The sequence below is a fragment of the Eutrema salsugineum genome, unplaced genomic scaffold, assembly GCF_000478725.1.
Source record: "Eutrema salsugineum unplaced genomic scaffold, Eutsalg1_0 scaffold_10, whole genome shotgun sequence".
NCBI lineage: Eukaryota > Viridiplantae > Streptophyta > Magnoliopsida > Brassicales > Brassicaceae > Eutrema > Eutrema salsugineum.
The window spans coordinates 6,495,112-6,509,738 of NW_006256908.1; the positions used below are offsets into that span (position 1 = coordinate 6,495,112).

General features: G+C 37.6%; 3 protein-coding genes across 3 annotated transcripts; all 3 read right to left on the minus strand.

Annotated features, from left to right (window-relative positions):
* Nucleotides 1–24: 24 nt before the first annotated feature.
* Nucleotides 25–1,738, minus strand: LOC18026835 (ras-related protein RABA5d). Its single transcript, XM_006410235.2, has 2 exons — nt 1,302–1,738; nt 25–573 (listed from the first exon to the last, which is right to left on the minus strand). The coding sequence occupies exons 1-2, from the start codon at nt 1,633–1,635 to the stop codon at nt 248–250; spliced, it is 660 nt and encodes a 219-aa protein (XP_006410298.1). The 5' UTR covers nt 1,636–1,738; the 3' UTR covers nt 25–247.
* Nucleotides 1,739–3,542: 1,804 nt separating this feature from the next.
* LOC18026836 (phospholipase A1-Ialpha2, chloroplastic) lies at nt 3,543–5,003 on the minus strand. Its single transcript, XM_006410236.1, has one exon. It carries the CDS (start codon nt 5,001–5,003, stop codon nt 3,543–3,545), a length of 1,461 nt encoding a protein of 486 aa, XP_006410299.1.
* Nucleotides 5,004–7,641: 2,638 nt separating this feature from the next.
* Nucleotides 7,642–9,628, minus strand: LOC18026837. Its single transcript, XM_006410237.2, has 3 exons — nt 9,506–9,628; nt 9,285–9,395; nt 7,642–7,997 (listed from the first exon to the last, which is right to left on the minus strand). Exons 2-3 carry the CDS (start codon nt 9,379–9,381, stop codon nt 7,777–7,779), a joined length of 318 nt encoding a protein of 105 aa, XP_006410300.2. The 5' UTR covers nt 9,382–9,395; nt 9,506–9,628; the 3' UTR covers nt 7,642–7,776.
* Nucleotides 9,629–14,627: the final 4,999 nt, after the last annotated feature.

Here is a 14,627-nt window from a genome sequence, read left to right on the forward strand (position 1 = left end):
GCCTCCTCTTTGAATAACTGGATTAACCTAATAAAATAATACCAATAGTAATTAATCATCGTGTAAAGTCTTACTGTGTATGATCCAAACTTGAAGAAAAATTACAAATATGAATCTATAAGATCTTTGCTTATTGTTATGGGAGAAAAAAATAAAAGAAAAATCTTATGGAGCTGCTTTTTTCTTTTCTTAATGGAACTTTGTAACAAATGAAGCAAAAGAAAAATAATTTAGAATCAAAATGAGGTCACGAGGAAGAACAGCAAGAGAAACCTAAGCCTTGCTTGGATCCCTTATTGTCGTCCTTAACGAGACTTACTCGGTTGTTGGCGTTTAGTTGTGTTTTGTAAGTGTCGGAATTGAGTTGTTTCCGGCTAACATTGGTGTAGATGTCGCGGATCACCATTTCGAAAGCAGTTTTAACGTTTGTTGAATCGAGAGCCGATGTTTCCATGAAGAATAGTCCCTCTGTTTCCGCTAGGGCTTTGCCTTCTTCCACGCTCACCGCTCTAATGCTGTCTAGGTCACATTTGTTTCCCACCAGCATCCTCGCCACCGTTGTATCCGAATGTGCTACCAAAACAAAACAAGCAAATGAAATCAACAAAGTTTCACAATTGAACAGAATCATATGAATCTTTACAAACTTAGAGGAAATGCAAGAACGTAGAGAGAGATTATGGTTGCTTAATGAGTAATGAGAATAAAAAGGAAACAGAGTGGACATTATGTTACCAACTTCTTATAGAAAGTGAAACCATTTACTATATATCTCTCCTCTTAGTACTGTATGTGCCTAATATCCAAAGGATTAATCTTCGAGCCACTATCTAAAGAGAGATTCAAGAAGCAAATGTGTGGCTGAGTCCTAGCTTAGCTCGGCAATTCCAGAAATAGGTGCAAAAACTTGTCTAAATTTACCACAAGAATCCTAAAATGCTAAAAAAGATTCTCTTTTCGACTTGTAAACTTCAATTTCGGCCTAAGAACCAAAGTCTCGATAAAACATTTCAGATCCAAATGGTAAGAATCTTATAATCAATCAATTGATCACAATTTACCAACAAAGTCCACAAGTCTACTTAAAATACATCTTGGCATTTTGCAATTTCAGTCAATCATAGGACCTAATCTGCTAAACACAATTCTTCACACTATTCAGATTGAGTACGAATTCAAGCTCAATCAATCGCATTTCTCAACTCAGAGAGATTCTTCGATTAGCCAAACAAAAATTCAAAGAAATCGGTTTTGAAATCTCAACCAGAAATAGAGTTTAGATCTATAGCGAAAGAGCTTACTGTTGAGCTCATCAAGCCAACGTCCAACACTCTCGAAGGTGGAGCGACGAGTAATGTCGTAGACGACGAGAGCTCCGACGGCGCCACGGTAATAAGCGGAGGTGACGGCACGGAAGCGTTCCTGACCGGCGGTGTCCCAAATCTGAGCTTTGACCTCTTTGCCATCGATTTCGATGCTCTGAGTCTGGAACTCGACGCCGATCGTGGCTTTCGAGTGGGCGTTGAACTCGTTCCGAGCATAACGAGAGAGAAGGTTCGATTTCCCGACCGCCGAGTCTCCGATTATCACTATCTTGAAGAGATACTCCTCTCCTCCTTCGTCATCGGACGACATCGATCTTACTGGTTTCTTAGAGAGAGAAAGCTGCGACTTGTTTTAGATAGAGAGAGGGATTGTGGAAGATTAAACAAGCTGGCAAGGAAAGGAGAGAGGGACATGACTGTTCATGAAATGGTTGAATATAATTATTTGTTTTTTTCGAATTAATAATGTGCCGTGAAATTCGGTGGAATTATCAATTCTTGTCTTCTTGGGCTATTCAATCAGAACATAGAGTGGCCCAATTTGTGTTCTCTTTAAGCCAAAAAGCCCATAATACTGAGTATGGTCGATGACTCGATGTCATGTAGTTTGCTGTAAAACCAAAAAACAAGAGTGGATAGAATAATCCGAGCAGTTACAGTATCATCAAACAGACGTTTGATGTATATTTTGTGCATGGTCTTTAAATACTTCTAAGACCGATTTATCACATTTTTACATAATTATATTCATACAGAAATATAAGATATATGGATTCATGGACCCACGTTTGTCATTTTTCAATCTAACTCTAACCTATGATCATGTTCCCATTTTCCTTCTTATAGATTATATTAAGAGTGTAAAGGTGTCTTTTACAAATAGCCTGATTACAGAGACTACAAGGTGGGAATCACATATTCTCCCATCATGGTTGTGTTTATTAGTGATGGTATATATACCATTTTTATGTACTTTTACTGCTAGTTTTTTTTTTATTGTTTCATGAAACCTATCAACCTTAATACCAAATCTATAATTCCAGCTGATTTAATTCTTAGAAACCATATCTATTTGCATCATATGAACAGAAAAAAGAAAAAAAGATTAAAGAGTCCACGTTCTCACATATTTCATTGAAAGAGAATATTTCCTAACGTTGGTCAAATTTTGACCTAAATTACAGTGAAGAACAAGAGAAGACCAGCTAGAGTAATCTGATGATATAAACTCGATGATAAAATGCTAATTAGAGAGAGAATATGATTATAGTCAATTCTAATTTGCATGAAACAGGGACTCGAGTACAAAGGACGATAATTTTAGCAAATATAAGTACAAAGGACGATAAGAAGAAAATAAAGTAGGATTAACATCAAAAAGTTATGCGCCCTTAAGTTATGTAGTTAATATTCAACCTTCGAAATCTCGTGAGGCGCCTCTCAAACAAAAATCGAACTAATTAAAGATCCAAAACCATCTTTCTCCGGAGAGATAGACCGAAACGCTATTAACCCATCCAACATATTGATTAAAAAGATAACATATTGTTTACATTACAACCAAAAAACTTAGAGCTATCTTTTTATTAAAAAAAAAACTAATGGTTAGTTAGTCAACTCTAATTTGCATGGAACATAGAATTAAGTCAAAAGGACGATAAAGTGAGATAAATGGCAGAAATGAAACACGTTGTTCACACATTACAGCCAACAATTCAGGGCTAGATTTCCGTGTTTACAAGTTTAGTTTATCTTTTCTAGTTTGAAATTATTTATCTTTAAAAGTAAACAACATTTTAAATGAAAAATGTAAACCTCTATATGAAAGACGTACACACACACACACACAAATTTGTCTGCATTTCGCTCATGCAACTTTGAAAAGATGACTGATGAATATATTCACTAAAGAAATATATAGTATTATTAACATGATAGTTGTTAGCATAATCAGGTTTTAGAAATGTGAAAATATAAAAATTTGATAAATACTCTGAATAGTAAAAAGTAGTGGAATCTCAGGTTCTGAAAATAGGATCAAGGGATATGCAAATATTCATAATCTTTGTGATATAGAGAAATTATTACAACCATCCGCATAAGAAACTTTGTACGTTATAGATATACTTATAACTATTTTGTTATTTAAACAAAAAAGACTATTTGTTACACCACCAAAAAAAAAAAAACTAAACTATAGTTTGGATCATTCTAGCTCTAAAATATATTACAATACAACATATGATTAGAGACAGAAGAAAGTAGATCCACGACGCTGGTCCAATGCATCATTCTTTGTCCCTCAGGGAACATTATCTTCTCACCTTTTCTCTTCAAAAACTCAAAGGCAGAATTTTCACTGTCCTTTTCTTCATAGGGATCGGATGATCTCGAGCTTACTCTCCGATGGTTTAAAAGATCGATATAAGTCTCGAGATCGTGAACGCAAGAAATATTTTGAACATCGAAAAAATCTAGCGTTAGTTCAACCCCAACATGAGCATAACATGAACAGCTCCACGGAAGCTCATAAACACCACCTAAAGCCCTAAAATTCTCGTTAAATAAAACACCGGGAAGTTTAGTTATGGGATCTTTAACATTGGTGATCCTCAAAACTTTAACACCAAGCTCCTCACAACGTTTCTTGAACTCCAAGTTACCAACCCTAGGACCTGCGAAAGAGAACACGGTCACCGGAATATCTTCCTCGCCGTTCCTCTGGTTTAAACCGAGTTCCGAAATGTCGTAAGCAAGAAGATGAGCCAAGGAGCTTCCCATGCTATGTCCAGCGAGTGTTAAACTCAGCTCTTCTCCCTTGTGCTTATTCATCAACCTCGAGATCTCGGACAGAAGCTGTTGTCTGCAGCTCTCTAGTCCGAATTTACTCTCACTCTCATCGGATGTGTATAAACTCAAGAACCCTGATTCTACTTGAACGTCGAGACGTGGATTATGAGGATCGAACCTAGCAGGAGTTAAAGAGCTCATGAGATTCGCCAACCATTCAGGGTTAGTTACCGTTCCACGAAACGTCACCACAATGTCTCTCCTACCTAAACGTTTCACCGAGTCATCAGATGAAACTGCGACGTAACCTATCCAACGTGCGCGCTGATTCTCATCGTTATGTATCGGACTGATCATGTTGATGTCCGGTGTGGCGTAGATGTACTTGGTGACTTGGTAGTTTTCAGGTTGGTCGATTCCTGTTTCTTTAAGTATGGTTTCTTTCCCATACTTGCAGTTCAAGTAACGTTTGGAATTAGGGTTTAGATCGAAGGCTTTGTAACAAGTGGAGACTAAGTTACCGTATCGAGTGAGCTCTTGTTGGAGAAGAGGGTTTAAAGGTTCAACGAGATCTTGCCAGTTGTTAGATCCTTGTATCTCTCTCCAAACCAGAGATAACGGTAACGTCGCTTCTGCACCGGAACATGTCGCCGGAGGAGGACGATAAATAGGAGGAGAAGCAACCGGAGAAGTTAGAATCTGTGGTGAAAATATAGAATTAGAAGAAGAAGAAGTTATTACGAGTCTATTAATATTGGAGGTATTAACGTTGGAATTGGGGAGGGAAGTAACATGAGGAAGAAATAGAGTGTGTTGTCGGGTTTTGTCTGATCTTAGAAATCTATCATGTTTCAAATTAGGGGTTTTGATCAAAGATTTGGCCGCCATTTTTTGACGACAATAACGTAAAGAAGAGGGAGAGAGAGAGAGAGAGAGAAGTTGGTGGAAGTGTTAAGAGAGACAAAAGTATGTGTAAGCGTATTTATAGTGAGCATTATTGAGAGAGTGTTCCACATATTTTGGCGTGTATTTGACTGAGAAATGAGGTTAAAATAGTCGAATTACGATCGTTTATGATAAGTAACAATATTTTATGTGGTCGGTATTCTATTATTGAACTTTGTTTATATTTCGTCTTCGAGTTCTTGATTCTCCTTAGTTCAGTCTTTTATACGCGTTATTATATCATGTGAGTGCGAACGCAAATTATATAGTTGAATAATAATTAAATACCGTTAATTCCAAGTTACCAACGTATCACTTGAGAATACTCTACTAATTAAAATTTCAGATTAGTTGGAGAGTGCTGATTTGACCATGTTGAATAATGTGGTCAACTGATTTAGGGTTGGAACGGACAAATAATTGAGGAAGTAAATCTTAACGCCTAGGTTACCTATTGTACTGAAAATAAGTTCATGTTTCAAACATAAAATACAAAGATCACTTAAAAAGTAATACAAACTGTTTTTATAGTAAAAGTAATACTAGCTTAATATGTTCTTTTTTGCCAATACTAAGCTAGCTTAATATGTTATTGATAAATACAAGTGAAATAATATATATATATATATATATATATATATATATAATAACTTCACGAATATAAAATTTAATAAGTATGTTTTAGTAAAAGGAAAATTTTAAATATATTATGCGCATACAACTCAAATTTTCATTGCAGATATCCTAATGTTATTAATTGTTTCAGATGTACCAAGTATCCTTAATTGTAAGACAAATTTCAACAAGTCAGTCAAGATATATATTTCAAATCAGATATATGTTTTGTCATATATAATCATAGTTAGGTGAAAAAAAGATGTGGAAGTAATAATTAAAGGCAAAATATTTTGAAATATGTATAACTTATACATATTATTATAAACTTCATATCACTTTCGATATGGGATCCTCAATATATATGTTTCCTTGAGACGATAGCTTTTCTCTGATGCACCTCAAATCAAGTCACACTCTAAAATCGATAATCCCCTTTGGAACACCCGAGTCTTAATTATACCATTTTTGATATAACCTCGCGCGATGTCTTATACAATTTTTGATTTTCTTATGGTTTCTAACTCAATACGAGTTGGTAATGACCGAATTGATCACAAACGTATATGACATATATCGAACGGTAGGCAATAGCCGAATTAATCACAAACAATTTATATGCAATAGCTAATATATAATGTACACTGAATCATTGGGCTTTCTTCTACCGTTCTACGATGTTTCCAAATACTTGAGGTCAGTTGAAATCGGTTTATCGGTTTTATATACTCTCTATTGGGACTCTTTATTTTTTTTTTTTTTTGGGTTTAACTCTTTGCCCATTGACGACAATAATTTACGAAACATCATTCCTCATTGTTATTCAAATGTCTATTTTTATAGAACTGTATTGATTAAGAGTTACTATATATGCAGTAATAAAAATGAAAACGTCTACTGTATATTTTTTTTACCGGATACTACTTTTTTAGTTTTTTTTCTCTAATTACTTTCGCTGAATGAGTAAAGCAAAATGTTTGTTTACTATGTTGGCCATATAGGAAATGCAATCGTTTGACAAAGAAAAAAAGAAATAAAAACGTAAGAATAAAATCTTTAGTGTGTTGACCGAAAGAAAAAAAAACCTTGTACATATGTTGACACTCCTCACATCTGAGTATAGTCAAAAAGTGTCAAAGAGCTATTATATAAGTTTGCATATGTACGCGCATTTATGTTAATATGCGTGTATCGTTACATTATTAAATATTGCATGTGGCTAATTGTCTAACAGAAATATGTTTAAAATAAGCCTTTCCACTTTTAGAAATCTTAACAATACTTTTTTAATCAAACAGAAGTTTACGTACATTGGTATATTCTTTATACGTATAAAGTCTGAGTGGTTTAGATGTTGCTAAAACATTGTGGTTGCGAAATTCAAACGTTATCAAGTGATGTCATGTATACGATTGGTGTAACGGTTGGAAACAAAATTTCACTCTATATATTGCCACTCATTCCGGATTGACTGAGATCGCATCCCCTCCTAACCGGGCCAAGCCAAAACCGTGTCATTCTGGTTTTCTTGTTCGATCCATACTCAGTTGGTTTTTATGTGGTACCAGTTCATATGGTCAAAGGTTAACCAATGCACTAAGTCAAGCTGACTAACATTCGGTTAAAACGTCTCTATTCGGTCCAAACCATGCATTTCACTCATTAAATTAGACTTTTCCAAAAGTAAAGAACGATCCTGACCGATATCAAGTTATTGATTAGAATAGAATTGAACCTAGGGAATAAAAGTTTCTGAATGAACTGATCGGCTATGACTATTGCATGAATTGATCATATTGGCCCATTGAGACGAAATGACTCGTACAGTCGTACTCATTAAGCAGTTTAAGTGCTTATGCAGCCTTAATGGATGTAGGATTGATATATTTTTTTTTTTTTGTTAAGCTTGTTAGTGCGGGAGACAGAAAAAAACCCGGATAAGAAATGACAATTTAGATCTGGGGTAGACAAAAAAAAAAACTTAGCAGATACCGTATATAAAAATACATTTTTAAATTTGATTTCTAACTTCTGCATACAAATTGAGTGACGTAGGCAAATGTTTCTTTACGTCTACAGTAGGCAAGGCCCTTGTTAGCTCTTATTCTTGTTTCTTGAGCGCCGGATCACTACTTGTGACTCCTGATGTAAATTTCTTTACACTATCTTTGGCCTCTGCTACAAACAAAGCGTCTGGCTTGTGTTTATCCGCAGGTTCTTTCAGGGCCAGACAGATGTAGAACACAATCACTACATTGACTGATACCACCGCAAGAAATCCACTCAGTAGAGTAAGAGAATGCGGAGACAATGTTGTTGAACCTGTCGGAGATTTCAAAAAGAACAGTGTCAGAGGTGGTAAAAGCTATGAGACACCTATGGCTGCAGTCTAAACGGTTGATTTCTATATGTTATTACAAAACTAAAGCCAGGAAAATACTACAGACAACTTTGTGAGAGAAAGAGATCTTATGTCAGAAGGCCATCACAGAAAATCAAACTTCATTACATGCACTAGGCGTCAAAGACTAAATCGCATTTGTTACAAGAATCAAGGTTACAGCGATATCATAGCCTCTTGTAGCATTTCAATCTCATCTTATCCAACTTCGACTCTTTGCTATGACAGCCTAAAACCTACGTTGTAATCAAATAAGTTTGCAGTTTCTATAAGATTCTATAATTAGAATTCTCTAATCTGCCATCAGATCCCAACAACCAGCTATTGTCATGAATCAAGTTCCGCTAAGAAAGGAGTGTTCGCACCGGTATTTTCTCCCCCTAAAAGAAAACTATAAGCACCTTTCCATACTTCTTGAGAGAGTGGTTCTCTGGGTTAAACTCATTTTGAAATACTTCAAGTGTCAAAACCTCCTAGGAGAAGCCACAATCCAGTCACTCCTAATCAACAAGACTAATACTTACGATGAGGAATGACATAGATCTTCAGATCATAGTTGATGGACAGACTTGGAAGTAAATGCGAAAACAAAACTAGATGGATTAGCAATTAGCAAAATAATGCCCTCTGGTTTCTAGAAACTCATCAACTCCTTAAGATTCTATGCTGCCTCTAAACCCTCAGTCATTTAGTCAAGACCGATCCAGAGAAAACTCACAATCATAATGCAAACTCCCACCGAAATACGCACAATCCAAATTTCAACAAAAAATGAGAGATTTAACAAACTCTTTGTCTCTGACCAAAAAGGTTAAAAAAAGGAAATATTTTTCAATCTAACAGATACGCCAACGGGTAGATGCATATGAGTTGATTCAGACTTTCGAAACCCACGCCGAGTTATTTGTCATAAGAAGCAGGAAGAGCTCCAAGCTCTGAACACGATTCAAGTAAAGCTCAAAGGCAGAATTCATGGATACAATTAGAAAACTACACAGATTTCTTCATACATCAAGTTAAACCTGGAGCTTTTTTGCTTTCACGTGGTCTTACTTGGAGAACAATTGGTCCTAATCTATAGATGCAACAAGGTCTTGTATAAATCAAATCGAAATTTCATCAAAGATCAACTGTTCCAAGGATAAATTAAGAGTGGAAAAATGGGATGCTCAAGCAAAGCGACGAAAAAGTCAATCCGAATGCATTACCAGGAAGCAAATCATTGTTGAATCCATATAATATCGCTATAGGAAGAATCCACATGAACATTGATGCAACAAGGAACTTCTGCATAACTCCAGCCATGGTAGCACGAAAATCTACATCAAATCATGAGAACCAGGAATCACGAAGATGCGGGATGAGAACCAAAAAAAAAAAAGTAGACAAATCTGTAATCCAGGGCTTTGAAAAAATTGAACTTTAATACCACAAAGTAAGCGACGAAAGAAAGTTGTTCGACAGAGTACACGCAGATTGAAATTGTTCGTCGAAAGAAAGTTGTTCGACGAAAAAAATTGAAATTTGCAAAGTCTAGATTTTTGTTCGACAGACAGAGTTCTCCTGTCAATCTCGAGGAAGCCATTATTAACCAGAGTGATATTACCCACATTGCAAACCGAAATAATCCGGTTCGGTTCAAGAAAAGTTGTGTGCCGTTTCTAACCACGGCGTACAGACTACACGCAGTTCTGGTTTGCCATCGCCATTCTCACTCTGACTGAGAGAGTTTCTCGTTCTGAAAACCGCGGCAAATGCCGATTTAGCAAAGCATGAATCAGTTTTTCTTTCTTACGATCATGAATCATTTTAAATTTACACCAGCTCTTGATCCTAAATTCATTGAGTTGCGTTGATGAATGCTGATTTTATGGTTTTGATCAAATGTTTTGAATCAGTCTTTTGCTAAATTCTATTTCAGGAAAGTCAAATAAGGATGGAGAAGAGTGCAGACATTAGGTCACTTCTTCAGTATCTGCCTCTTGAGCCTCAGTATTCATCTCTAGTGTGGCCACCTCTAGTTGAACAAGAGCTTCAAAACAATGTCTTAGATTTTTTTCACCCCTCAGTATAATTTGTTGTCTTCTGCAGGAGGAGTTGATTGAAGCTCTTCTTGCGTGTTGCTTCTTTTGTTGATTCCATGAAGTTGACAGAGGCGTAAAGCATCTTCAGTGGATGAACTTATGTTGTTTTTGTATGTGGAGCTCCATTCTTATCTTTACAAGAAACAACTATATTCCCTAATGTTACAAATCCTTCTTGTCTGTCTTGAGGTAACGTAGAAACATTCTTTTCTGAATTCTATGAGATCCATTTCTTTTATCTGTTTCTGACATCTGAAGTCTATTTCTTTATTACCTGTTGTTTCCTTGTTACCTATTATTCCAATCTTATCTGATTAAAGCATGTACTCAAGACATAATCAAACCAGTTTGAAATATATAAGTTCCCCAAAATACCATTATTATCATCATCCATTCACACAATTAATGAAGCTAGCGAGCTATTGAGTGAATAAAATCTAAACAACACTCGAGAGTAATGGACAAAAAAACCAAAAACAAAAATTCGCCAAAAAAAAATACCTGCATGTCACGGGCAATAGAGATCTAGGTTCCAGAATAATTAGAGATAAAGTCACATTGCAGAGCTGTTTTCCTAGTACTCTCTAATCACAACCTGAGCAGGAGATCCAGAGTCTTCATATCTGTGTCAGAGAGCAGTGAGATCCTCCTATTTGTCTCTTGTACAGCCTCAAGAGGAGCCCTAACCAATCTATCTAGGTCCAACCTTTTGAGCATGCTTTGGCCTAGGTTGCTTGAATCTCTAGTTGTTGGAGCTGGAACACAAACTCGAGTAGTTTTCCTTCTCTTTGGAAAGTTAGCACAACTCCTGTTTCTCTCTTCTTCACATAGATTTAGTTCGTCATATTGTCTAGTCACAACCGGAGCCATGGCTAAAGATGAAGATAAAGCTGCAGCTATAGCTGGAGCCAGAGCTTGAGCCACGGCCTGATCATCTGGATCTTGAGCTTGAGGTTGAGTCACAGCCTGAGCTGGATCTTGAGCTTGAAGTTGAGCCATAGCCTGAGCCATAGCCTGAGCCTGATAAATCTGGCCTTCCTTTAGCTTGTTACTGTTGACGACCTTGTTCCATCCAGAACACAAGACGTAAATGAAAGAGGTATTCATATTCCATCTCCTGTCATCAACCACCCAATGTATACCACTAGGATCCACCAAGATCGCATCAGCTCCTTTGTCACGATCCTTGTCTTGTTTTTCTTTTTATGATTTTCAACTCTGCCTCGTTCAAGAAGTCCTTCTCTACTATTTGGTTAAAGGGTAAATTGAGACGACCTTGGCTTCTATCGAGATTAGTCACCGTAAGATATCTCTCAATGATCAGCTTCGCATCCACACCGTTCTCTTCACTCATCAGGTTAACCAGCCATTCTGACGTCAACAACCTCTCTCTTTTGACTGGTTTTGTTCTAACCGACGGCTTTCGTTTACCCGGCGAATTTCTTTTAACGGCGACTTTCTTTTAACCAGCAGCTTTATCAGCTCAGCTCTGATCGGTTCGTTGGACTCTACTGAGGATAAACTTGGAGAAGAAGTATCATGTCGGTTAGGGTTTTGTTGACCCTCGCACCCATCCATCAATACTCGTTCCATATACTCGTTCATATCTTTCACCATCGTCAGTTCAAAGTATTGGTATTGGTATTGGTTTTTTTTTCTTTTGTTTTGCTTTTGCGCAATGTAAGTAACAAAATAGTGGAGACATTTTACTATCAGTACGCTTAAAAAATCCTTTTTATTAAGGGAAAAACTCTTGTCTTATTGTTTCCATAAGCAGTGTATATATATATTACATAACTAATGTATCAGAAACCCTAATGGACCATGAGACATTAACCTGATGGTTAATGGGCCGGTTACTATAAGTCCATTTGTTTATAACACTCCCCATTGGACAAGGTAACCGTGCCTGTCACAAAACCGGGATCTCTATAATGCGCTGGGGAACGTTGCCTCATTAAAACCTTACCAGGAAAACCCAGTGGGAAAAACCATGGTGAAGGAAAAAGAGTACAACACGCATTACTCCCGCCTGGTTTAGGCATCACTGTAGATCTCTAAGTCAAAGCATTCCTATCTGATGAATGAGCTTCCGGAGTGTAGAAGTCGGTAATGATTTAGTGAATAGATCGGCTGAATTTTCGCTTGATCGGACTTGCTGAACCTTGACCTGACCATCCTTCTGTAGCTCATGAGTGAAGAAGAATTTGGGCAGAATATGCTTCGTCCGGTCACCTTTGATGTAGCCGTCCTTGAGTTGAGCGATACAAGCTGCATTGTCTTCATACATCACCGTAGGCTCCTTATCTTCGTCCATACCACAATCTGATCGGATATGCTGAGTCATGGACCGCAACCAAACACACTCTCTACTAGCTTCGTGAATGGCCAAGATTTCCGCATGGTTGGATGAGGTAGCGGCAATAGTCTGCTTCATGGATCTCCAAGATATGGCTGTTCCTCCATGCGTGAAAACATAACCGGTTTGAGACCGGGCACAGTGCGGATCTGACAAATATCCTGCATCAGCAAAACCAACTAGACCATCCTTGTTATGGTTAGAATAAAATAATTCCAAGTCCTTAGTACCTTGAAGGTATCTAAGGATGTGCTTAATACCGTTCCAGTGCCTTTGAGTTGGACACGAACTAAAGCGAGCTAAGAAGCTCACGGCAAAGCAGATGTCTGGTCTAGTGTGACTAGCCAAGTACATTAATGCTCCTATGGCACTGAGGTATGGCATTTCAGGACCGAGGATTTCTTCATCGTCCTTCTTTGGACCGAATGGATCACTATCCAATCCAAGGCTCCTCACAACCATTGGGCTGGTCAATGGGTGGGCCTGGTCCATATTGAATCTCTTGAGTACCTTTTCAGTGTATGCCAATTGATGCACAAGGATTCCGTCATTGACGTACTCAAGTTGTAATCCCAAACAGAATTTAGTTTTGCCTAGGTCTTTCATTTCAAACTCTGCTTTTAAGCATTCAACTGTTTGGGCGATTTCACCAGATGTTCCGAGGATGTTCAAGTCATCCACGTATACTGCTATGATTACAAATCCTTTGTTTTGATATTTTCTGATGAAGATGCATGGACTGATCGGATCGTTTTCGTAGCCTTCTCTGATGAGATATTCGCTTAACCGGTTATACCAAATACGTCCGCTTTGTTTCAGTCCATATAAGGATTTGTTCAGCCTAATGCAGTGTTTATCACGAGATGCATGCTTATCTTTGAGCTCAATACCATCTGGTAATCTCATATAGATTTCACTGTCCAGTGGTCCATAAAGATATGCGGTTACAACATCCATTAACCGCAAATCTAAGTTTTCTCTTATGGCCAGACTTATGAGGAATCGAAATGTAGTTGCATCCACCACTGGAGAATAAGTCTCCTCATAATCGATTCCGGGTCTCTGTGAGAATCCTTGTGCTACAAGGCGTGCCTTGTATCTAACAACTTCGCCGAGTTCGTTTCTTTTACGCACAAAGACCCATTTTTTCCCACTGGTTTAACATCGAATGGTGTCCTTAAGATCGGACCAAACACATTCCGTTTCTTTAAACTATTCAACTCCACGTTTATGGCTTCTTTCCATTTCAGCCAATCTGATCTACGAGTGCACTCAATTATAGACGTGGGTTCTAGATCCTCTTGCGTGTGCGCAATCTCAAGTGCTACCTTGTATGCAAAAGTTTCATTGATGTCGACATCTTTTCTGTTCCATAGAGAACCGAATATGATATAATTGATTGAGATCTCATTATTATCAATCCCTTCAGAACCTTGAGTTTTGGCGTTCCAAACCTCTTGAGATGGTTCGATAGGGTAAGTATCAGCTGAGGCTGTATCCGTGTTCTCTTGAATCCCGGTTTCAATCATTGCACCTTTCTTTGATTTCCGGGGATTCTTATCTTTGGAACCTGGTGGTCTGCCACGTTTCTTACGTGCGTCAGACTCTGTAGCAACTTGACTTTTCCCTGAGGGGACATCTATTCGTACTGGTGCATTACTAGCTGTATGTACGATTGGTAACTTTGTTCGAGTCAGCAAAGGATCTAGCAATTGATAGCTAGTTTTGTAAATGTATAATTCTTTGGACCTCTGAATCACATTCTAGAGTCCGAGGATCTTGCCATTGTGTGGATGTTTGATTCCATGAAAGTTCTTTTACCAGCTTGTCTGTCTCACCACCTAATCTAGGATATACCGATTCATCAAATCGGCGATCTGCATATCTGGCTTTAAACAGATCTCCTGTAGTTGGCTCGAGATATTTTATGATGGTGGGAGAATCAAAACCAACATATATTCCCATCCTCCTTTGAGGTCCCATTTTAGTCCTCTGTGGTGGTGCAATGGGTACATAGACTCAACACCCAAATGTTTTAATATGGGAGACGTCTGGCTCATGACCCGTTAGCAATTGGGATGGTGAATATTTGTGCTCACTAGATGGTC